The sequence below is a fragment of the Ictidomys tridecemlineatus genome, chromosome 15, assembly GCF_052094955.1.
Source record: "Ictidomys tridecemlineatus isolate mIctTri1 chromosome 15, mIctTri1.hap1, whole genome shotgun sequence".
Taxonomy (NCBI): Eukaryota; Metazoa; Chordata; class Mammalia; order Rodentia; family Sciuridae; genus Ictidomys; species Ictidomys tridecemlineatus.
The window spans coordinates 28,993,999-29,017,337 of record NC_135491.1 but is presented as its reverse complement, the minus strand read 5'-3'; the positions used below and the strand labels follow the sequence as shown (position 1 = coordinate 29,017,337).

General features: G+C 55.6%; 1 protein-coding gene and 1 long non-coding RNA gene across 4 annotated transcripts in view; one reads left to right on the top strand and one right to left on the bottom strand.

The window, feature by feature from the left end:
- Znf423 (zinc finger protein 423) overlaps positions 1-23,339 on the top strand; it is a 317,088-nt gene that overhangs the window by 268,934 nt on the left and 24,815 nt on the right. For 2 of the 3 annotated variants that reach the window (XM_078032267.1, XM_021721194.3), the window contains 2 exons: positions 20,870-21,001; positions 22,383-22,498. The exons of the other annotated variant lie outside the window; for it this stretch is intronic. In XM_078032267.1, coding sequence (XP_077888393.1) covers positions 20,870-21,001; positions 22,383-22,498 — 248 coding nt within the window. The remainder of the gene's footprint in view (positions 1-20,869; positions 21,002-22,382; positions 22,499-23,339) is intronic. 3 annotated transcript variants of the gene reach the window in all.
- LOC144370847 (uncharacterized) lies at positions 17,000-18,243 on the bottom strand. The gene is made up of 2 exons (XR_013430859.1): positions 17,816-18,243; positions 17,000-17,221 (listed from the first exon to the last, which is right to left on the bottom strand). It is a non-coding gene; the product is annotated as an uncharacterized LOC144370847 (long non-coding RNA).

The following is a 23,339-nucleotide window of genomic DNA, read 5'->3' as shown; positions in this document are numbered from 1 at the left end:
AGCCTGTGACTCCCGCCCATCCCTCACTCTTTGTGACTCTCCGAACCATCTTTTCTGCCTGCCACACCCTGGGCAGAGCCGAGAGCCACTGGGCTCCAGGAGTCCACAGACTGGATGGAAGACCTATGATCTTCCCCGCCCTGAGCGTTTCCTCCTGGTGTGAGACTTGAGCCTTGGGGACCCATGGTTCTCCCCTCCCCAGCCACTCCCAGTATTATTTAAAAAAAAAAAAAAGAAAAGAAAGAAAAGAAACTGTGCAAGGTAATCTGCAAAGGGGTATTAAGAAAAGAAAGTAGTGAAAGGAAAGAAATGAAAAAGTTGTAAAAGAAGCTGCTGGATCATCCGGGCACCAAGGTGAACAGGAACTCAGCGGGGACACAGAAGCCCCTAGAAAGGACATAGAAAGAAGGGTGACATCTGAGCCTTCCTTTGGGCTGGGGGCCGGGACTCGGCTGGCCAGTGGGTGCCAGAGGAGTGGAGAAGGGAAGTCCACTCTCACGGAACTTCTCCTGGTCCTGCCGTTTGCCTGGCGAGGAGCAAGGTCATTGGTCCTTGTCCAGGGGAGGCTTTGTGCTTCCGGAAGGGAGGCAGACAGACGGGCGGATGGCTGCCTCTCCCTGCCCCGCCTTCCCGTCTCTCCCCTTCGCCTTCTCCCGAGGTGCAGATGGCCACATTTGCAGGTTAACTGGAACAGCTGGAGATGCATTATTAGTTTCCTGCTGCTCCTTCATATTTGCTTGGATTTTTTTTTTTTTAACGGCAACATAATTTACAACTAGTACACTGGTGTCAGGACTGGCATGTTCTAAATCCGCATCAGATTTATGTAATGCCGTTGCTTATCAGTGAATGAAGTCATAATTATTGCTTTGTACCATTAAATAGCATAAATATATAAACTGTTATACAAATTGCAGCCAACGTTTCCTCTGGGGAGCTCTAGACCAAATTTTAATGTCGTGCATTTGTCTGGGATGGCAGTTTCTATGGTATATAATAATGTTGATAAATTTTACTGTAGCAAGTGACATTTTAAAGCATTAATTTTAGTGCTAAAAAAAAAAAAAAAGAAAAGAAAAGAAAAAATTCTGAAGAATGCTCAGCCTGAACGGGGAGGTGCTCTGAAGACCAGCTGTGTGAGTTTGGGTTGGGGGATGCTTGAGAGTGCAGCGGGTGACGTGTGGCACCTCCCGGCGCTCCTCTCCACGTGAGATCACCCCTCCTCTCTCCACTCCCCGGAGGAAGGCAGCAGATACATTTTCCATGGCAATGATGATAATTAATTTCAAAAAATTCAAATCGATTCATTTCTGCCTTAAATCTGAAGTGTGCAAGGGAAAGTGGAAAGAGCGCATGAAAAATGCACAATTGGTGGGGGTGGTCCTCGTGGTAACCTCCTTCCCAATTATGTAAATTCTGTGTGGGGTGAAAAAAAATCCCCATCCTAATTAGAGATGCAACACCTGGCCTCAGACGACGTTTCAGATGCCAGGCGTGCGGTTGCATAGCCTCCTAAAGCCATTATCGTCAAGAGCGACTTTTGCAAGAAGCCCCAGGACAGCGCATGGCATTTACCTGCTGTGCTCTTTGGAGAGCCGGTGGCCAGGGCGGAGGGCTGGGAGGAGGGCTTCACCTCTGCCTTCAGGAGAAGGCACGGGGGCCGGAGATGCTCAGCCAGGGCCCTACTGGCCACTCTGGAGCTGACCCCGAGAGCTGGAGAATCAGACTCAGGCTCTCTGCCCCTCAGAAGCCTGGGCCTCAGCTAGTTGGAACATTCTTTGTCACTGGGGCAAGTTGCAGGTTTCGTTTTCTTCCTTGCATTCTTGACTGTTTCCTCGACAGGACGGGCTGAGCATCGTGGCTCTTGTTGGTACTGTGCTGGTCCTCCTCAGTGTCATCTCTTGGTATGTGGTGGGACTACGCATCCTGGCACCTTGGTGATGGGTGGCGCCTTCTGGCTAATTCTGGCCAGCCAGCTGTGAATAGAAGTGGCTTTTGTCACTTTCAGGCTGGCACATTTGACAGCCACAGTGGACCCTCTAGAGATCTTGCTTTCCTTGGGGCATGGTGACTGCCAATGTCAGAGAGGAAGGCTGCTCCACTAGCATTAGTACCCAGGTAGTATTCGTGAGCAGAGCCCCTGCAGTGGACAAGAAGGGCAAGTGAAAGATAAACCTTTGTTGTCTGCAGCCCTTGATAGTTGGGGCTATTTGTTACCATGACATATCCTAACCTATTCTGACTAATTCAGGTCTTCCTGGAGTCCCTCAAATTTCATGATTTTCTTTCTGTAGAATGCTGAGAGTGTCCGTTGATTTTTTTTTTTTCCTGGAGGGGATATAAAGTAGATAATAATTCTGCTCATTATTGGCAAGTAAGCATACAGGCTCAGAGAAGTTGGATGAGTTTCCTAAGTTCACACAGCACACAGGCATCAGGCATGCATGCCTCCTGTTTACACAGCATGGTCTTTCTTCCCTCTTGCTTTGTTTTGAAACGAATCCTCTGTAACAGGGGTCACAAACTCAACTGCCTTTTAGGACAATAGAATTGTCAGGGAGTACATGGAATATTCTAGAAGCAGTGAAGTTCAGCTTTCTGCCCCCAGCCCATCAGCTTTGGAGTTGACCTCTGCGCCTCCTAATGACATCTCTAGCTTCCAGAGAAACGTTTCTTCAGCTTGTACATGTGCTCAGTATGAGAGTCATTTTCTGATGTCTTGCCCTTGAGTTTAAGCCTTGAACTTGGTAATGAAGTTCTCACATGCTCATTCTTTTATATCCTCCAACTATCTGATAAAGTCCTTGACACCTGGCATGGGGACCAACTCGTAATGTTCCAGTACCTTATCCCTGAGTGACTTGTGAGTGATCGGATCCCATATCCTTTCAGAGATGAGAGCTCTGAGCTCAGAGAGGGGAGCCGCATACCCAGGGGCACCCTGCGGATAGTTTCTTAATGGGAGAGAGATTCTTTGGAAGTGGAGGAAAAACGGTTTAAATAGATGTAGTGGGTTAAAATGGAATAGAGAATAGCTGGGAGGGAAAGAAGACTTTGTCCTCTTAAAATCCGTGGGCTTTTTTTGTTTGTTTAGTCCAAAGACATTGACTGTGGGCTTACTATATGCAAAGTTCTGGGCCAAGTGCTTGCTTGTTAAAACTTGAGGGTGAAAACACATCTTGCATGGTGGGTGTAATCACTTGAAACTCCTAGCGGACAAGAGTTTCCTTCTTCCTGATGCTATGTTTCCACCACCCATCCCTTTGCTTTGCATATATAGGAATTAAGTATTGAATTTAATTGTCTTTTTCCTTCTGCTGCCCCTGGTAATTGTGAATAACAGGAAGTTAGCGCAGCCCTGGGGTGAAGAGCACAGCTCTGAGGTTGGGAGGCTTGGACTCCTTCACTTACCGCGGTGAAGTGAAGACCAGACGGTGACAGCCTCTAGAGTTCTGTGAGCTCATTCCAGGTGTGACGTGGTCAGTGTAAGGCCTGGTCGTGGTCGGCACACAGTCAGCTCCGAGACAGACCAGGAGAGCCCGCCACAGTACCGACTCGGGAGCAGTCCTGGCCGGCGTCTGTGCAGCTTTGTTTGGGGTCCAGGACTTCCGCTGAGAACAGGCAAATCCATTCTGCCCACTTCCCTGAGCCACGCAGAAGAAACTGTAAAATCTGCATTTGAAGCAACTCTGGGGAACTGTTCGAGTGGGAGCTTTGGCTCCCACCTGGTGGGGTCGGGGGGATGGTCACTCTGCCTGGCACGTGCCTTCATGACACCCATGTAGCTGGGCAGGGTGGACAAGACGTGAGCGTGTAGAACGGGACATCTGTAGCACACATTGACACAAGGGGTTGCCCTTGTCAACTGGCCCCTCTTCTCCAGTCGTCAACAGGCTGGACAAGAAGTTAGTTCCTTCCGCCATCTAACTAGACAACACTGGACAAGGAGTTAGTCCCTTCTGCCGTCTCTTGTCACCTTTTGTGTCCTGGTGCTTAGAAGTGAAATGGACTGAGAGTGGCACCTCTGTCCATGTTATTCACTGGGCTGTGAAAGAGACACGAGGGGAAAGGCCACCTTGGGCTCCTCCACCAGCTCCTGAGGCGGAGCAGAGGTGAGGAGTCACGTTCCCGTCCAGTCGGCGTGTTGGTAGAGCTCCGTGACCTTGGATGAAGTACTCCATGCAACGTCAGTTTCTCCGTCTGTACAATGGGAATACTGGCGGTGCAGGCCCCTGTGTTGCTGTGACAACCAGGGGACTAACTGTGGAAAGCCAGCCTGGCTTCAGGTCTGACACAACATTGGATTTTGTTTTAAGTAGCGCTTATTTGCGGAAGGGAGTGCGCGCTGAGGTCAGGGGCGCCGGGCTGTTCCCTCTGCATGTCACCAGCACTAGCGCCACAGTCTGCTCTCGGGTCAGCATCTGCCAGGTGGAAGGAGGACTGTGTACCTGGCCAGGCCACGCTGCCCATCTTCACCAGAGCACGCCCATTGGCCGCAAGAGCACCCTGCCCAGGAAGGCCCTGCTCAGTGGCTCGTCCTCTCACTTACTCAGTAGGTGTCCCTTGAGCAATGGCTGCGCACCAGACAGGTGCTGAAGCAGCCCCGCCGCCCATTGAGGAATTTTGTCCCCTCTCCAAGTGGCCACAGCCTCCATCCCAAATAGTTTATCCGTCCCCCTCAGGGGCCTGACCACTGGTGTCGTGCTTGTGTGTGTTCGTGCAATTTCCCTCCTTCCTCGGACTGCAGCGTTGTCCTGGACTTTCCTGAAGCAGAACATAGATGCAGAAAAATGCTCACTTCCCAAGTGCACAGCCTGTGGGCTCCCAGAGGCTGAGCACATCCGGGTCAAGAGGCAGAACCTGACGGCCTCAGCCGGCTCCTGCCCCCTTCCAGCCTCTCCTCCCTCGGACTCAAAAGAGCACTGTCCTCACCTTTGTCTGGACTCTTATGGGTCTAAAGAGTTCTTGGTCACTGGTGACAATTTAAATATGGGACACGTGTCTAATTCTTCCCTCTGTCTCCTGGGCTGCCTAGCAGGGCACCTGGCATTTGTTAAATGGATGAATGGATGGATGGATGGTTGGAAGGATGGGTGGGTGGGTGAATGGATGGACGGAGGGGTGGATGGGTGGGTGACCTAATAATGCACAATTAAGAGTAATCATGACATTAATGTAATAGTGGCTGACAGTTGTCGCGTTCTCTCAGCTCATGCTCAGTGCCTTGTTGGGTCCCCACAGCAGCCCTGTTTAGTGGGTCCCAGTGTTTTAACAGATCATGTCCCTGAGACTCAGAGAGGTCAGTGACTTTTTCAAGGTCAGCCAGCTGGCGAGTGGCGGTCACTACGACCTGGGTCTGTCCGGCCTGAGTCTGGAGCTGGCACTTTGTACCTTACTTCCTGCTGGTTTACAGCCCTGGGCAGTCAGTCCTTCCTCGGCTGGGCCAGCTGGACGTAGGCTCAGCGGGCGCCGGGGCTGAGCCGTCCTTGGCGGGTGAGCTTCGGGTTCCTGGCCGCCCCCGCCCACCTGCCAGGAGCTCCATTCCTCCCGGGCTGCACCGAGCCTTCTGTGTGCCTCTCCAAAGGACAGGGCATATTTCTTCCCAACCCTCTTAAGACCCAGCCTGCACTGGAGGGCTTCATCATTATGCAAATTAGCTGGATTGAATCTGCTCCCGCAGAGGACTCCGGGGGCTCCGGGGGCGGCAGAAGGACGGAGCTGCCTCCAGAGCGCAGGATTGAGCCTCAGATTAGACCAGTGCATGGGTGGGGGCCGGGGTAGGGGGTGGGCACGGAGACGGGGCTGGTGCCAATGATCTGTCACCCTGGGGAGGTCGCTGGGAATGGGGAACAGGGAGAGCCGGTTCAGGCTCGCGGGGCCGGGCCCCCAGCATTGTGGCCCAAGATGGGACGGGATGGAGAGAGACGTTCTTTTTGGATTTACTCTTTGTGTATTGAGCCCGTTTATGATTCATCAGTAAGTAAATATCAGCTGAGGGGGTGATTTGTTTCTAACAAGCTTATAAAATACTGGCGTCATTTGTGGGCTTATTGGAGTGCTGATTATAAACACTCCCCCATGCCCACTCCTCTGTCCAATTAGCATTCAAAATACAAATATTGGATCTTTGGATCACTTTCTGCCATCTCTTTGGAAGCTGGAGGGATGGGCAGGGCCAGCAAGAGGACCCAGCCTCCGATATTTAGAATATACTGAAAGACTCGAGGGGCTCAGGGGAGGACCCTTGCTGGGCTCTCCAAATGCGGGGAGGGACACGGGGTCCTCTGAGGAGCCCAGCTGGCCCTCTTGCCTGTCTGGCTGCCATGTCTCCTGTGACCCAGCTCCTCCCAGCCGCCGAGCCTGTCATCTTCAATCTCATGGAGGGCGCAGATCTGGGCAGGCGGCATCTGGCCTAGTGAGCCTTGGAGCTGCTGCCTCCCCTGGGGCCCGGGCCCCACTTGGACCCTGCCAGAGGCGGTGGCTGCTAAGAACGTCTGAACAGGTTATGGGGACTGTCACACGGCGGCTCCTCACCCACTCCCAACCTCACCTCCGTCTCCCCCTCCCTCTGCTCCGTGGCCAGGAGTCACTTAGGCACGTTCCCTGGGCCTGCAGGGCAAAGCCTGCAACGGCTCCTCCCAGCCAGAGTGTGACACAGTGCCAGCCTGTGAGTGCATGGTGACTCACACCTTTTCAAGGCACCTTCACAGCCATGCACTGGAACTAGAGTCAGCCGACAGCCCAGCAGGTTACATGCTAAGCTCCACGAACCACCCCACCCTTCAGCCTGCGCATCAGGCACAGTTACATACCCATTTCACAGATGGGCCCCAAGAGGTGACTGGACCCCATCACTCAGTGGCAGAGCCCACACTTGTGAAGTGGCCTGCCTGTCCCTCTTGGCAGGTGGTGGAGCTCAGTCAAGGCAACAGGACGCAGCTTACCTGTGTGCAGAGGCGACCTGGTGGGAACAGAAGGCAGGTCTCTGGCCTGACCTGGTCCAGCAAGGTGTCTGAGTGGAGATCCATCCTCACCGATGCCTGGGGCCTCTGATCCGAGGAGCTGCAGGGCAAGGGCCGAGCAGGGACGTGAGGATCTCTGGTCCAACCACCACAAGTTAGAGATGGGGACCCTCCCAGCCCAAAGAGATGACACCGTCATCATCACCATTGTCTCAAATGTTAATCAATGGATTTGCTTTTTCTAATTAAAAGTTTTTATTCCATTTTATTACAGAAGCTATGTGTGCTCTTTGCAGGAAAACTAGAAAATAGAGCCAAGCAAGGCTCAGAAAAGCTCACCCTGCCCTCCAGAGGTGGTCCTTCACGAGTGTTCTTTTAGCAATATTTTCGGTGAGCAAACACCAGCACACATGCGCGAACATTGCCCCTGCAAAACAGTATGGCGTTTGAGGACCTGATTTTATTTATTTATACTTAATTGTGCATGGGGTGAGGGATTTCTGGTTTAAAGCAATTCATTGTCCTTCAGAGAGAAGGTGCTTATCTGTGGTCCATAGGGGGGGCTGGACAGGCACTGAATATTGTCTGTCTCCAGAGGACCCTTGTATTGGAAACTCCTTACCAAAGCAAAACTGATGGAGTGCCACTGTCCCAGGCGCTTGGCAGGCACTGGAAATGACCAGGCTGAGGGGGCCAGAGATGGCAGTCTGTCCTTCCTAAGCATGCCGAGAGCAGACCCAGTGCAGAGAGCAGCTTCCTCAAAGCTCCCCCCATACACACACCCCAGGCAGCCCGCAGACAGGAGTGTTCCTTTGGAGGGGAACCAAGGGGAAGACGTCTTGCTGTTGGCAGTGGAAAGTCAGTTCTATGCTGTCAGCTGGACAGAAGACCACCTGGACCCCACTGTCACGCTGGAATCGGGTCCCACCAGCACATACGCAGTCTCTACAGAGTGTCTGGGATTCCTGCTCTTCTTAGCGCTGGACAGGGAGAAGGGACCATCTAGCTGGAGGCTGGGAGGGGGCCAGGTACCGGAGTCACGGATGAGACAAGCTCTTGATTTTGGAACTGGAATTCAATGTGCTTTGCTGGGACCTGGCCTCTGGAGTCCTAGGTTGTCCCCAAAGTCTGGTCCGTGTGTGATCGGGGTGTGAATAAGGCATGAGGTGAAGGCAAGAGAAATGGGCTTTGTCAGCATCGCGGAGGGATCCAGGGTCGACGGTCTTTGCCAGAACTGGAGGTTCTACATTGGAGCTCTTATAATTTGCTGGACCTGGGGGTGGAATCTGAGTGGTGGGCTTTCAACGGGGCTCCCCAGCTGAGTACAGCTCACAGGCTGTGCCTGCTCCATCCATAGGGAAGGGGGTGTCATCCTTCCGGATCCAGCCCTTCAGCGCCAGGGCTGTGGTTCCTGACGGCAGATCCCTGCCTGCGCTCTTGGAGCGGCCCCTGCATCCTGGGCCCTGTTTTGTGAGGCTGTATGTGGTGTGTAGGGAAGGCTAAGGTCCAAGCCCCGACTCCTGACAGCTCAGCTTTCATTGTCCCCTACAGCTCTGCCACTCCCTGCTCTGGGGTCCTAAATGACTTGGTTTAGGGATATTTTCAGGTTTTTTTTTTTTGGGTGACGGAGTATGTCCCTTGACCTGGCCTCCCAGTCTCTTTCCTTCTAAACAGATTGGGTATGATCAACAGTGTCGTCCTGGCCTCGGTCACCCCCCACACACTCCTCCCGCCACCTCCATGCCTTGCACAGGGCCTACTGCAGTCAATAGTAACCCTGGAAAGGACCATGATAATAACAGCAGGTGCCATTAAGCCCATGGATCCTCACCACAGTGCTACGAGGCCGGGACTATGCCAGCCTTCTTTTATGTGGATTGAGGCACTCACCCAAGACCCCCCCCCCCCAGCTTGTGGGCAGCAGTGGGCAACTTGAACCTGACTCTGAGGCTGCACCTCTGTTCCGCGTGCTGCACGTGCCACCAAAAGTAGCAGCTGGATGCAGCAGGTGAGACAGTGGCGGTTGTGTGCAGCATTTTGGTTGCAGGGTGGGATTCACAGGGGAGGCTCCATCCTGCCCTGTCACCAGGCAGCCAGCGCTCCAGGGGAATGCACAGAGTAAGCCTCGCCCCTGGGCATGTGGAGCGGCATCTGGAATGTACCTTATGTCTGTCTGCCCCTATTAGAGACCAGAGAAATAAAAGAACTGCAGTTTGGTCCTCAGAGAATTTACTAGCTAGGATTGTTTGGGTTGCAAGTGACAGAAAGTCAAGCGAGTTTAAGCAAAGAGAATAAGTTTTTGGACTTAGCCTTTTTATTTCACATAACTGTGGTGAGTTCCAAATGCCCCTGGAATGCTCTCGGGGGCTCGTGGCTGGGAGCACAGAGGCAGGGCTCGGAGAAGGACTTGACCGAGGGCCTAGCGTCAGGAAGGAGAGGTCTGAGAGTGAGGAAGTCCCTGGGGCAGCGTGGCTGGGCGCAGGGGTGTTGGGCAGGTGGGACTTTACGCAGGTGAAGGGAGCCACTGGGTTCTTGAGCAGCAGGGTGCAATGGTGCCTAGAGCCTGGGCCAGGCCTTATCTGGTGGGTGTGTGCGGGACAGACTGAAGGGGAGAGACGGGGCAGATGAGGGGCGTGGGGCCAGGTTGGGGAGCAGCAGCTGGAGTGCCAGGTGGGGGTGTACTATCTTTTCCAAGATGTCTTTGAAGATGCCTTTCCAAGAAGGGCAGAGGCAAGAGGCCACCCAGAGCTGTTGGAGGGGCGTGGCCTGGTGCTGTTCCGGTCTCATCCTGGCTAACGGCAGCCGGGCTGCGGGGCTCCTCCACCCCACGCCTGCCTCTCGGGACTCAGCTGCTTCCCTCCTCCCAGCACACACGGCCTATCCCCTGCCTCTTGGGGTGGGCGCTGTCAAAGCTATGGTGGGCACTGCCTCCTTGGGCTGGGAGCAGAGGTGGGAGGGGTCAGCCCAGACCTTATTCCTGCGGTGGCAGGAGGCTGGCTGGCCTCTGGGAGCTGGGCTGCCCAGAGGGGGCACATCCCCCCTCTGGTCTCTGGGTGCTGGGCCCTACGCATCCCAGATCCCTGGGGCCTGGTCTGGTCTTCATCCCGAGTCTCCTGGAGGAGAGATGGGGATGGGGAGAGAGGCGAGTGGACGGAAGAGGACAGTTCCACCAAGGTCCCTGAGAAGGCCCCGTGCCTTGTGACGTCCCCCCTTGCTATCTCATGTGGCTTTTCAACACACTGAAGAAAGAGCTGCCCTGAGAAGGGCCCATCCTGGCATGTCCTTGGGGTCAGGTGACTTCTTGAAGGCGTGTCAATTGGAATGGGTTCGCGGTTCCACATTGAGTTTTAATTTCTCTTTTAGCTTCCATTTTCGTTTTATTCAGATCCCGGGGCGGGGTGGGGCATGGGGGTAACAAACGGTTCCATGAGATGCAGGGCGCAGAAGCAGAGCTGAGAACCTCGCACCCCACTTGGCTGAGCCCGGAGAGGCCAGCCTTTATTTGCTTGGTAAACTGTAGGCCTCAGCCAGCTCCATGAGTTGGTCACTCTCTCTCGGCTTTGGCCACCAGCAGGACACCTCTGCTGGCTGATGGTCCTGTGTTCCTCAGGGAAATGCAATTGCAGGGGACACTGGTTGCTCAGTGAGCAGTGACTCAGGGGTGGCCTGGAGCATGGGCCTCTGGACTAGCTCGCTGCCCACTGTTCCAAAGCTACAGTATTTTGGTGGCATCCTTCAGAGAAAGGTGTTTCTCTCCAGTGTTTTCTCTGGGCAAAGTGACTGTCTGATTTTGAGGGTAGAGGTTTAGGTTGAAGGTCAGAAGTTCCCACGTAAGCCATTGCCTGCACGGAGCAGTGTAGTGCCAAGTCACCGATGGAGGGCTGTGGCATTCTTCAGAGCTGTGATGGGTTCGATTGACAATGGACTTATCGGGACGCTACCTGTCACCGGCAGGGGAGCGTTTGTATTTTGAAGCAGTCTTGCTACAGCTCAATACTCTGTAAGCTCTCTAGGTTCCAGGACCAGATATTGAGCAGGTGACAGCCCCCAGCTCCCCCGGCTACATTCCAGCGTCTTGCTGACCATAGGACTTTCTGAAATTTTGGAAATGCCCTGCGCCACCGAAATCGCCAGCCATCAGCCAGGTAGCTGGTGAGCCCTGGAAACGCGGCTTCTGTGAGAGAGGAACTGAACTTTTAGTTAACTTTAATTAGTGTCAACTTAAGTAACCACAGGTGGCTGTAACTACCATCTTGGACAGTGCCAATCTAGCAGATGCCTATTCAAAAACAAAACAAAAACAACCTTTTCTTGGGAATCAATCATCATTTTCTAGCCTTGCTTTTTATTTATTTTTTTTCCCCTGATGGGTCGGGGGAGGGATGCCAGTGTCCAGTTAATGTGTGAAAGAGGACTTGTCGGATGCGGTGGATTACGGTCTCCAACCCCAGCACCAAAGTTTTCTTGCTTTAAGTCTTAGTAGCTTTGAAGACAGTGCTGGGTCTACCCGGGCGGGGGACTTTTGAAAAATGTTGTCTCTTGTACTTTTTTGTGTTGGTGTGCACACACATGGATAGCTGTCTGGCTTCTTGACTCAGAGCTGTGGCTCATTTTTAAAAATGATCTTGGTAGGGACAGAAGAATGATGTCAGTGGTAGAGGAAAACCCTCGGAGCAGGGGTAATTCATGTGTCCCTGGCAGGGTTGGTGACAGTCAGGGTTTTGTAGCCTGCCCATCATGTTAATTGTACATTAGAGGCCATTAATCTGAGGGTTGTTACAGTGACGGAATTTTAGGCATTTGCCTTGTAGAAAAATTTTGAATCTGAGCTCAGTGAGCTCCTGGTGGTGGGTAGTATATCGGTTTGTTCCTAGTGGAGTCCCCGGGGATGTTGCAGAATCTTCATCTTCGGAGGCCACTGGTCCTCAGTCTTTGGCAGAATGGGGGTGTGGTGTGAGGACAGCTGGGGGCCATCTTCTTTCAGAGGACACTTTAAATCTTGAGAGTCCCAAGTTCTAGAAGTTTAGAGGCAAAGAAGTTCTGTTCTTTCAAATTAAATTACACCAAACCTTTTTTTGGCACTACTTGGAACTGAACCCAAGAGTTCGGCATGCCGGGCTGATGCTCTACCACGGAGATACACCCCCCTCACCCCAAAGAAGGTCTAAACTGTTTAGAAGTCCAAGAATTCTCTCTTCCAAGACCTTGGTGAAGGCCCACCTTGTTCTGTTGCCTGAGGATGATTTGATGACTCGCCCATTTATTCTTTCTCTCTTTCCATTAAGTAGCTTTAGAGAGTTAGTCACCTCCCGTCTTTAGGTGATGCGTTCGGGTCCTCATTTGTCCACATTTCTTTTGCCAAAGACGGCCAGTCACCTTGTCCTGAAACATAGCTTGCAGACCGCTCGGAGAGCATAGGAGGTGGGTGTCTCTGTCAGCCCCCGCTCGTTCGCATGTAGGACCTTCTGGAAAGATGGTTGGTGTTCTCATTAGCCACCCAGGGCTGTCCTCACCGCAGGGCAGGGTTCCCTGGCAGTGTGCAATCAGGTGACAGAGCTGGATCCCAGCCAGGTAGTGGCAGCCCCTGTCTGAGGTTTTGGAGCAGGGGGGACCTTTCATCAGGAGGCTCCTGCATGCTCTGGGGGGAGGGTTGGTCAGGCTGGGGTGGAGGAGGGGAGCATGAATCCGAGCCGTGACCTCTTCTCCAGGCCTGCTTTAAGCACTACAAAAATCTACCAAGTTTTAATAGAGAGGAGCAAGAAGAACCCCAAAGAAATATGAAACTTTGCTCTCAGGAGCATCAGAAAGGAAGTGAACTCATATTCCTGCCATGAGCAAGACCTGTGCTGAGCCACAGTTGAACAAAGGGGTTTGGGATCTGGACGTAGATTTTCGTCATTGCAAATGCAGGGAATGGTATAGAGGTGGAGGGCAGGACAGAGGCGTGGGGTGAAGGTGGCAGAGGCGCTTCAGAGGTGGAAATGGGATGGGTTGCCTGCTACAGCCGGTGATGTCCGAGGGTTCTTTAACTATTCCCAGGGGTGGGAGCAGGAGGGCCCATGCACCCCCCAGCCCCGCCCTGGAAGACAGCAGGATTCCAAGGCCCCAAGGACACCCCTAGGGGCTTGCATATGCCAGGTCACCAGAGCCTGGGCCTGAGTGCAGGGTCGACTGGTCAGGAGCAGCCGTCAGGGTAGCCTTATGGGGCCATAGTCTCCAGGCCCACTTCCTCTGGCCTGGCCCTATGGGGATACACGGCTTCACCTCCATTTCACAGGGGGACACTGAAGCGTGGACAGAAGGTGTGTGACCCAGAGTCACCCTCTGAGTCCATGGAGGCCCAGGACCATCCTCCAGGCTGCCTGGTCTCCGTTTTTCTGCCACTCCCCAAAGGACCCCATCTTGATGGACCAGGACACCGGGGGCAGTCTCTTGAGGCACCCTGTCTGCTGTGACGGGCAGTCTCCAGGGACACTCACCCGGCATCATTCTCAGGCTCAACTGACCCTTCGCTAAGATCCGGCTGACGTGGCTCTAGGGAGCAGTCAGTCAATGGAACCATCTGGAGTCTTCAGATTTGGGTCTTGGAGGAGGAGGGAGCAGAGTACTTGTAACTTAGGACAGCAGCATCCCGGAGATGCGCTGCGGCCAGATGGCCGGTCTTGCCATGGAAACCCCTGGGTGACAGTGGGGACAGCTGAGCCAGCAGGCCCTTCCCAGGGCTGGAGACCAGGAGGGAAGGCTGGCGGGTGTCCGTCCTCCCAGGCGCCACACCTGGGAAGCGCACAGCTGGCCGCATCCCTGGGAGCCTGTGTCCTGGGGACAGGCTTCTGGCAGAGGGCAGACTCCCCGGATACTGGCACCCAGCGGGCCACCTCGGGATCAGGCTGGGCTCTCCTGAACAGCAGGCCACAGCAGAAAGCTCTCTGAGGAGGTGGACTTGAACCGGATACTAGAAAGTGGGACGGTGCAGGGAGGCCCTTTAAGAAGGAAGTCAGGGGCAGGAGGAGGGAGTGGCCTTTCCTCCCACCAGTGTTCTGTGGAGGTGGGGGGTTGGGCCTGCCCCCTTCTCCTGCCATCTGGTAGGACCCACTCGGATGCATGGCACCAGCTTGTTGTGGCCTGGTTGCGAAAGGGGGGACGTGCGCGGGTACCTGGGTAAATAAGTATAAATAGTGTTCTTTCTGATATGTGACCGGATTATTTTCCAGTTGATTTCAAGCCTTTGCCCCAAGTGGCCCACAGATCAAAAAAAGATAAGGGTCAGTTACAAGGTTGAGCTCATTCTCCGTTGCCATGGCAACTGACCTCAGGCAACCCTCGGAGGACTACACCCAGCTCCCCAGGTGATATTTTTACTGTCCACGCCATCAATCCCAAGCCTTTCAAAACTCAGACTGCCTAATTGTCAGGGCTCTGTTTTGAAGAGGCTCCAGGCCCCCCATGGGGCCCCAGTTCAGGCTGCCAGAGCTCATTTATAAACCCTGGCGGAACACAGGGGACTGTGGGATGGGTCCCTCCTGGCCAGAAAGGCCTGGGAAGGTGCCCCCGCAGGGAGGGGGAAGGGCACAGCCCATCCTCCAGGATTAATTAGGAAAATGTGAGCTATTTGGGGTGGTGGGGGCGCGCCTTCGAGCCTCGGCTGAGTATTCTTGGGTGACTGGCGCATCGAGGGGCCCAGAGCACCCGCCATTGGGGCTGGGGGCAGCGGTCATGTGGCAGCATAAGCTGCCCTCCGAGTCCCCGGCTGCTTCTCCCTCCAAAGACACCCCACATCATCATCAACCCAGTTGGGGTAACAGGAAATGATTTCCCACTGTTGGTTGGCGGTTTCTTAGTCTTCTATAGATTGTGGGTAAAGGCTGCTTTAGGAGACTTTGCTTTTGTGGAGCGCCACCACCCGCACCCTTGCTGGAGCCACACGGGATGGCTAGGGGAGCGCCACGGGGTTCCAAGAAGGTCAGCCTCCCTTGGCCCCTTTTCTGGAGACCAGCGGTTCTTAACCTTTCCTGCGAGCCCCAGACACAGGGGCACTTTGGAAACACAGGTCCTAATTCCGCAGCTCGGAGACGCTGCCTGAGATTCTGCCTTTCTAACGTGCCCCCAGGGGACCGCCGGGCAGGGGACCATCTGGCAGGGATATGCATACTGCAGAGCTGCTTGGCCCCGGTGGGTGTTGGGGACCCCGAGGTCAGCCTCCCACTCCCCAGGTTTGCCTGCCCTCTGATGAAGGGCTGTCCCTGTCTTCTCCTTTGACCCTTGTCAACTCCCAGCCCAAATGTCATCTTCCCCTCCCCCCAGGACGGCTGGGCTCATTTCTTTCTGGTAGCTGATGACAGGTCAGTAGATCCGCAGCCTGACCTGGCTGCCCCGGTATTGTCACCAGCCTTCTTCTCTTCTGTCCAGGGGCCTTTGTTCCTCACAGGCAACAAAGGAGACCCCCTCAGCCTGGGTGTCTATTCTTGTTCTGTGCCTATTCCCGGGTGTTTATTGGAATGGGGTCCCCCACACACCTCACCTCCTTCCTCCCCATCTGCCTGGACGGCTGTGGGGCCCGGCTTCTTTTCTTCCTCATCTCCATGTGCGGGTTGGGGGCTGGGCCCTGGGACCTCAGGGTCTGTGCGTGACTGGCCTGCAGGGTGGGTCAAGGGCTGAGCCCCGGGTGCTGTGAATGTGGAGTCTGCAGTTCATTCCGGTGCTGGTAGCAGGGGCTTCCGCTATCAGTCCTCGAGAATAGGGGTGACCAGAGACATGTGGCGGCATTTACCAGTGGATCCCACCCCATATTCCAAGCCTTGTACCAAGTGCTTTACTTTAATTGTACAGTTTTAATTTATTAAGCACCTACTTGCTGCCAGGTCCTGTCCTGCATCCTGGTGGTGTAGCAGTGAGCAAAACGGCCCTCATGGAGTTTATGTTCGTGTGTGTGTGTGTGTGTGTGTGTGTGTGTGTGTGTGTGTGTATGTGTGTGTACGAGAGTGAGGAAAAAATAATCACCAGTTCTAATGTGCCTGGTACTTGTAAATGCCATCAAGGAGATGAGAGGCAGGCAAGATGCTAGGAAGGATGTGGAGCTAAGGGTGTTCCCTGAGGAACAGGTCTCATCTCAGCAGACCCCTGAGTGGCATGAGGGAAGGAAGATGAGGCTGACTGAGAAGAGTGCTCTCCTCTTCTGCCTTGCAAAATATCTATGATCCTTCTTCTCGTTTTCTAGTAGAGGCTGAAGCTCAGAGAGGTTAAATAACTTATCCAAGTACACACAGCAAGTGAGTAATGGAACTGGAGCTCAAACCCAAGCGTTTCTGGTTCTGACTTGTACTTCCTTTATTGCTGCTTCCTGATTGGAGGTGGCTAGTGATGCACCCTGTTGACACAAGGCAGCAGTCAGTCACCTGCCCCCTCCTAGAGAGGGACATGCCTTAAAGATACCAATCCCGAGGCAGCCTCCCTAGTTGGGTCCTTGCTAAGAGAAGAGCCGGCCAGACCCAGCAAAATGGCTGGAGCAGGTCACGTTCAGCACAGTGGAGCCCAAGAACAATGCCCTGTCCACTCCCTCTGCAGCCTGCTGCTCCTCCCTCCCAGGCAGCAAATTATGGCCTCGGAATGTGTGCCTAGGCCTGCCTTTGACATCAGCGGGGCCCACCTGAGCTTCACCTTCAGGATTCTGATAATCAGCTCTCTCTCCTCCTGGCTTCCCCCAAGACCCGTATGGAAATAAGTATGTGTCTGCCAGGGATCAAATGCTTTTGGAGACAAAAGTCGGTGGCGAGGACATTACAGGGAGCTATCATCTCGGCACGATGCTCTTCCACAAAGCCCTCTGCTCCTCTTTCGGGCTGACACAGTTTCAGCCTGAAAGGTTCCAGCCGGCTGACTTGGTTTTAAGCAAAAGCACATCCTATTATTTTTTTGAGAAATGAAGTGTAAAATTAACACTTATTATTCCTGAGCAGAAGAGAGAGAGAGAGAGAGAGAGAGAGAGAGAGAGAGAGAGAGAGAGAGGGGCGAGAGACAGAGACACTCTGGGATCTTCCTGCTTGCTGGGTTGGCTGTTGAGCAGTTTGGGATTTTTTTTTATTTATTTATTTTTAATTTATAATAAATCTAGTCGATTTCCCCCGTGCCAGCCTCGACTTCCGGGGACCAGGCGGCGAGGTTTGAATGTCAGCAGGCGAAATCTGCATTGCACTTTACAAATGAGCGGGGCTGCAGCGGGCACTGGAGTTGCGTGGGTCTCTCTTATGGATGCCTGTCATGTGCTATTAAAAAGAAAGAAAGAAAAAAGAAAAGAGGGAAGCGAACGTGGGTCTTAACTCACAAAATCCCGCAGCCCCCAAGCCGGCGCCCAGGACCTGGGAGCCCCCAGACAGCTTTGTCACCCTGCTGCCAGGTGTCCTCGGAGCGCCCGCGAGTTTATATAATTCAGGGAAGTGACTCTCCTCCCAGGGTGCCGCGCCCTGGGACGCCTGGAGAGGTTGTCAGCGCAGGCGGGGAGGTGGCGGGTCCTCTCCATATCCGCGGGTTGGCTCGTACTGGGTCACGGGCGCTGGAGGAGTGTTTGTCACACTAACTAGGGCAGCCCCTCTCCGCCTCCCCGCCCTCCCCCCAATTTCCTGGATGGCTTTCCAGGCGGAGGTGCACCATAATGGACACCCGAGGGAGTCCCCGCGTCCCCCCGCGGTGGGGAGAAGGCCTCCGCTTCAGGGAGATTTGCAGATCACGAGGTCTCGCCTGGGTGGGAGAGGTTCCCAGATCCGCGGGAACCCCTCAGGCTTCCTCCTTGTCCCCCGACTTTCACTTTGCGCGCGTTTTATCGCTCCTCCCCCTCCCCCAGGTCTGACTCTCTGAAGCACCTGGGGGAGAGCGGGGAAGGGGTCCCGAGGCGCTCGGTCGTCTGCTGGGCTCTTGATCTAATTAGCCCGGAACCTCACTCTGACACCGGCTCGGGGCTGTGATTTGCGTAAACGCAGCCGCTGCTCTGGCCCGGCCCTGCGCGCGCTCCGGGGCCGCCTGACTGTGCACATATTTATGAACGTGGGCGCGGGGCGGAGCTGCCTTTATGAATCAGAGGGGATCGGCTGATGAATTGCTCGGCACTTGGCGAACGGAAAGTGACTGTCAGACATGATTTCTCTGATTTATAAGTTGCAGGAGCCTTCTTTGTCCTCCCGGTGTTTGTATATCAGACGGGCAGGTCTCCATCCCCAGCCAAGCGGTTAAAGGGCCCCGCTCAGCAGAGAGCGGTAAATCCTCGGCTGCCGGCTGGGCCCTGGAGCCAGCCTGGGCCGGGCAGAGAGGCCTGGCCCCGCACCTCTCCACCCGGCTTTTTCCCCAGCACCTCCTGCAGGCGGGGCCTGATGCTTGGGGAGCCACAGGAGCATAGAACTTCGTCCTTGCCCTCAGTCTAGCTGCCCAGGGTCAGGACATGGTGAAATGACTCAGGATCACTGTGCCCATCCAGGGACAGTGGTGCACAGCAGTCAGGGAAGGCAGCCTGAAGGTGGTGTGAGGGGCGGAGGGGGGGGTATACACGCATCTGAGCATGGTTTTGTGTCCTGTTCCGAGCACCACTTACTGTCTTACCTTAGCAAGTGGGTCTCCTTCTCTGAACCCATTATATCTTCCTAGAAATCCCATTTCCTAGCAATCGGGGTCATTTCTTGCTTTCTTTGCTTTTTAAAAAAATTTTTTTATGTTTAGTTTTTCAGTTGTAGTTGGACACCTTTTGTTTTATTTATTTATTTATTTATATGGTGCTGAGGATCGAACCCAGGGCCTCCCACGTGCTAGGCAACCCTGAGCCACATCCCCAGCCTGCAAACGGGGTCATTTCTAAGGTTCAAATACGTCATAAACCGTCAAGGCCAGGTTGTCATTTCCAGACGCCCCCTGTCTCACAAATGTCCAAGAGTTGTCGACCTTCTAATGGGAAGGCCACCCTGAGGTGGCACCTCCCTTGCTCACGCACTCCCTGAACCGCTTCTCCGAGCCCACCTCTGAGAAGGGCAGGGGATGCGCTGGGGGATCTTTGGAGGCCTCTCCCCCACACTGGAGGCCATCTCTAATTATGCTGGGCATCTCTCCACGGGCGAGGAGGACGTGCACCAGGCCTGTGTGTAGGCGTGCTGAGCCCGCCTCCGTGTCCCAAAACTTGTCAATGAAATCCTTTTCTGCTCGTCTGAGTGGAAGGTCTGTTTGTGTCTCTGCCGGCGCGTGTGGCCTAGTTGCGTGGCTCGGGGGGCACGGCCAACACCCAGCAGATTCCAGCCAGCGGGCTCCGGGCACAGCCCACCTGCGCGCCTGGGTCTGCGCACCTCTGCGGTGGGGCGCGGGGGCGGGGGAGGCTGGGCCGGGAGATGCCTGCTATCCCTGCCAGCCTCTGCCAGGGCCTGGGGACCCAGGGACTCACCAGGAGCCTCAGCCCATCTGTGTTTGTGTCTTGCCACTGGCAGAGCCCCTCTGCTCTCTCGTTCTTGCCTTGGAGGGCAAATCCGAGCGCCTGGCACCTTTGGTGAGACTGGTTCCCTGGGGCAGTCAGGAGAGGGCTCTGTCCTTGGCCGTCCCAGATAACACTTTCTGCCAATACTGACGCGCCCAGCAATCAACGTTGATTGAGTGCTTGCTGTGTGCTGGGGGCTGCTTTACATGTGTTAACGCATTTAATTTTCAAATCAACTGTAAGAGCAAGGCTGCTGCGGAGTGTGTCTGCAAAAGGAAACGGAGGCACAGAGAGGTGATGTAACTTGACCAAGATCACCCAGTACGTGACTGAACCCATTCCTATCATGGCCAATGCAGTGTTCAAGCAGGAACTTCCCTTCACCTGCTGCTGACCACGGGGCCACGCCTGGTGTCCCTCCATCCCCTCGCAGCTGTGAGTCGAGGACTCGGGTGTCCTCATTACACTGAGCATTCATTAATGCCTAAGGCATGCCGCAGGGAGGAAGAAAAGCCAGGATTTGAACTCATCTCTGTTTGGTTCTGGGTAGAGGGGCCGGGCCTGGGCTCTGGGCCTCTGTAATGTTGGCACGATGCTGGGGCTCGGCATACTCGCTTCTCTGGGCACCTGTGAGGGAAGGTGTGGGGTCGCAGAAGCTCCCAGGAGGGGAGATGGAGCCGAGTTCTGGTTTGAAAGCAGGATGGGGACTTTGCCCAGCCTCCACGATCCACTGGGTAGGCCATCTGTTTCCAAAAGGAGAAAGCGAGCAAGAGCGAGCGAGCGAGAGCGCATTCTGCTTGTTGCGACATCTTCCAGTGGCTGCCTGTCACTCACCCTGGCATCTCCGGAGGCTGCCAAGGCCCTTCGCTATGTGCACCTCGGGCCTCACCCACCGGCCCTCCCTGGGCCTTGAACTCCAGGCACAGCAGTCCTCTTGCTCCTCCCCAGCAGGCCCCACCCCTCTGTCAGAGTGCACCCCAGTTGCTCCCGTCACCCTGTCGACGATGCTCTATTGTCGGCTGTTCACCCCCCACCAGAATGGGGGCAAAGACAGTATCTCGTTAGTTCCTCAAAGCCTCCCCAGCAAAGCTCCTGGCACGTAGGACACACTCAATGCACAGCTGATTGTGTTTTTAAAATCCTGGTTGGACTCCTTTCTCCTTCCAAGACCCCTTTCCAAAGTGACTCGGTCTCAGAACTCAAGCTGTTGGACATGGCCTGCAACTAGCCGAGGAAATCATGGCCAAGGGCACCTTCAAGAGCCAGATATTTGGACCCAGCCCCCTGGAGTGTGCAGGCCTCTGGGGGCTGGGCCGTCAGAGCCAGGATGGATCTGGGGTCTGTGGCCCTCCCAGCAGGCCTGGTGCTGGGGTGGAGAGGGGCCGGCGCCGGGGGCTCAGGAGCCTTGTGGGCTCCCGCGGGGGCTGTGGCCTGCAGCGGTGCTGACAGCTGTGGCTTCTCCTTGCAGAGGAAGGCATCAACCACGAGTGTAAGCTGTGCAACCAGATGTTCGACTCCCCGGCCAAGCTCCTGTGTCACCTCATCGAGCACAGCTTCGAGGGCATGGGTGGCACCTTCAAATGCCCCGTGTGCTTCACAGGTAAGGTGCCATGTGTGCGCGGCAGGGAAGCCGGTGGGGACGGGGATCCCAGCCGGGGCTGTCTGTCCCCTTTGCAGCAGGCACCAGAGGGGGGTCCCCCAGAGCCCCTGGCCCTCCCGCTCTGCCTCCTTCCTGCAGAGCTGACCCGCCACCCTCCACTCAGGCCCTCTGGCCTCTCCTCCAGGGGACCAGGGGACGCTGCTGGGACAACCTGGTCCACCTGCCCACTGGCGCCGCCTGCCCTTCCTGGCCCCCCACTCCTCTCCCAGAGCCTCCGGCTCATCATCCAGCACCCGGGGCCTCCCCCTCGCACCCCCTGGCTCCCTGGCCCCGGCCCATGCTTTATCCATGCTCCAGGCTGGAGGGGTCAAGGGCAGCTCTGCTGGCCTAGTCCCCAGCCCCCAGCCTGGCCGCCCGCCCGGGTGAGCGGCTGTCCCAGCCCGAGGCGAGGCGAGTCTCAGGGGCTCTGCCGGCCCCCTGCTGGAGCCCAGATGGCAGCCGGTGTGCAAGGGGAGCCTGGCCTTCCCCTGCCTCCCCCGACATCTGCCGTCTGCCACCACGGGAAGCCCACCCTGGGGAGGGCGCCTGGCGGGAGGGTGTCTCTGAAGCGCTCACCTCCCAGACGCACAGCTGCTTCAGGGCCGGGCCTCCTCGGGACGTATGCCACCAGGAAGCCAGGGCTGTGACCCGCTCCGTGACAGGCCTGGGGAGGGGGCTGTGCACCTCTGGGGCACCCGGGTGCCCTCTCTCCTCCTGCTTGGAGGATGCCACAGCAACTTCGGCCATAAAAACAGTCCCTCGTGTTGGGCAGCAGCTTCTTGTGCCAGACCCTGTGCTAAGCTTGTTTAATTATCTCAGCTCTGTCACCTGCTAGCAGTGGGACTTTGGACAAGTATTTAGTATTCCTGGTGCCTCAGTTTTCTTGTCCATTAAATGGGGATAAGAACAGTGCCTGCTTTAAAGTCTGTGAGGTCTTCGAAGAGCTCACACATGGAAGAAGTCTGGCCACTGGAGACAGGGGCACATCTATTGGCCTCACTATGTGCTTGCTCATCTTTGAAGTGCTTTATGAATATTCATGTGATCCTCCCAGCCACCCAGGGAGGTACATACAATAATCATAATGAGCTCCATTTTTGAATGAGGACATGAAGCCCAGAGAGGTTAAGTGACTTGCCCAAGGTTGCACAGTTTCCAAGTGGCAGAGCTCAGCTTATCTAGCTCGAAGTCCTCTGGGAGGTGCCGTTCATATTTCCTGTGGCTGTCTGGCCAACGGTGTCCGTACCTGGGTGATCCGTACCTGTGCGTGGTGTGGGGCAGCTGCCGGGGTGGCTGGGCGGGTGTCCTGAGTGCGGCCTCTGATGGCCACTTCCGGGTGCAGTCTTTGTCCAGGCCAACAAGTTGCAGCAGCACATCTTTGCCGTGCACGGGCAGGAGGACAAGATCTACGACTGCTCGCAGTGCCCGCAGAAGTTCTTCTTCCAGACGGAGCTGCAGGTGAGCGCCGCCCCGCGGCACCCGCCCCTCCTGGGGTCTGCCCGCGGGCACACAGTGTCTTGGGTTCAGCCAAGAGGTTGGGGGCTTGTGCTTGGGGCCACCCCGACTGTGAGAGCAGCAGGCGGCTGGGGGTGTGACCCTGCTCTGCCGGCCCCCCTCCTCAGGCAGCCTGACCCCACAGCAGGCCCAACCCGCAGCAGGAGTCCCACGGTCATGCTGCTCCTGTGACAAGTCCCCTCCACTCTGGGGGTTCCATTTCCCCACTTTGTTGCATGATGCTATTTGACTGGCTTTGGCTCTGGGGCTGGTGGCCCGTGTGGGTGGGGTCGGGAGTTTGGGGGCCCCCACCTCCACCCAGGAAAGTCGGCACGCCCGGTTGGCACCAGCTCAGAGAAGAGGCCTCCGCTGCACGTCCTGAGGCTCTGTGGCCCTCAGATGGGGCGCGGTGGCCATGACCCGTTCCTCAGACCCCCACATAGAATCTGCAGTAGCCGAGGGGACCCTGGGAGGGTCCTCAGCAGGCACCTGCAGCCCCCTCCTTGTGTCCTGTGGGTCCTTCTCGCCTGTTACTGGTTTTCTGAGGACTGAGATCTGAGCCCAGGGAAAACCACTTTCTCTGTTGGTTTTTGCAAGAAACTGAGCCCCTGGACGAGGTCACGTGTGCACCAGGAACACGGCACACGCACACAGCACGGCACACAGGGGACAGTCCCCACGCTCACGCCCTCCCCCACACAAATGTCTTCGCCCTACAGCAACACCACAGGGGGACGCTGCAGCCCCCGAAGTCCACGCTGCCACCGGGGAACGTGTGGGTGGACACGGAAGTGGGGCGCAGTCC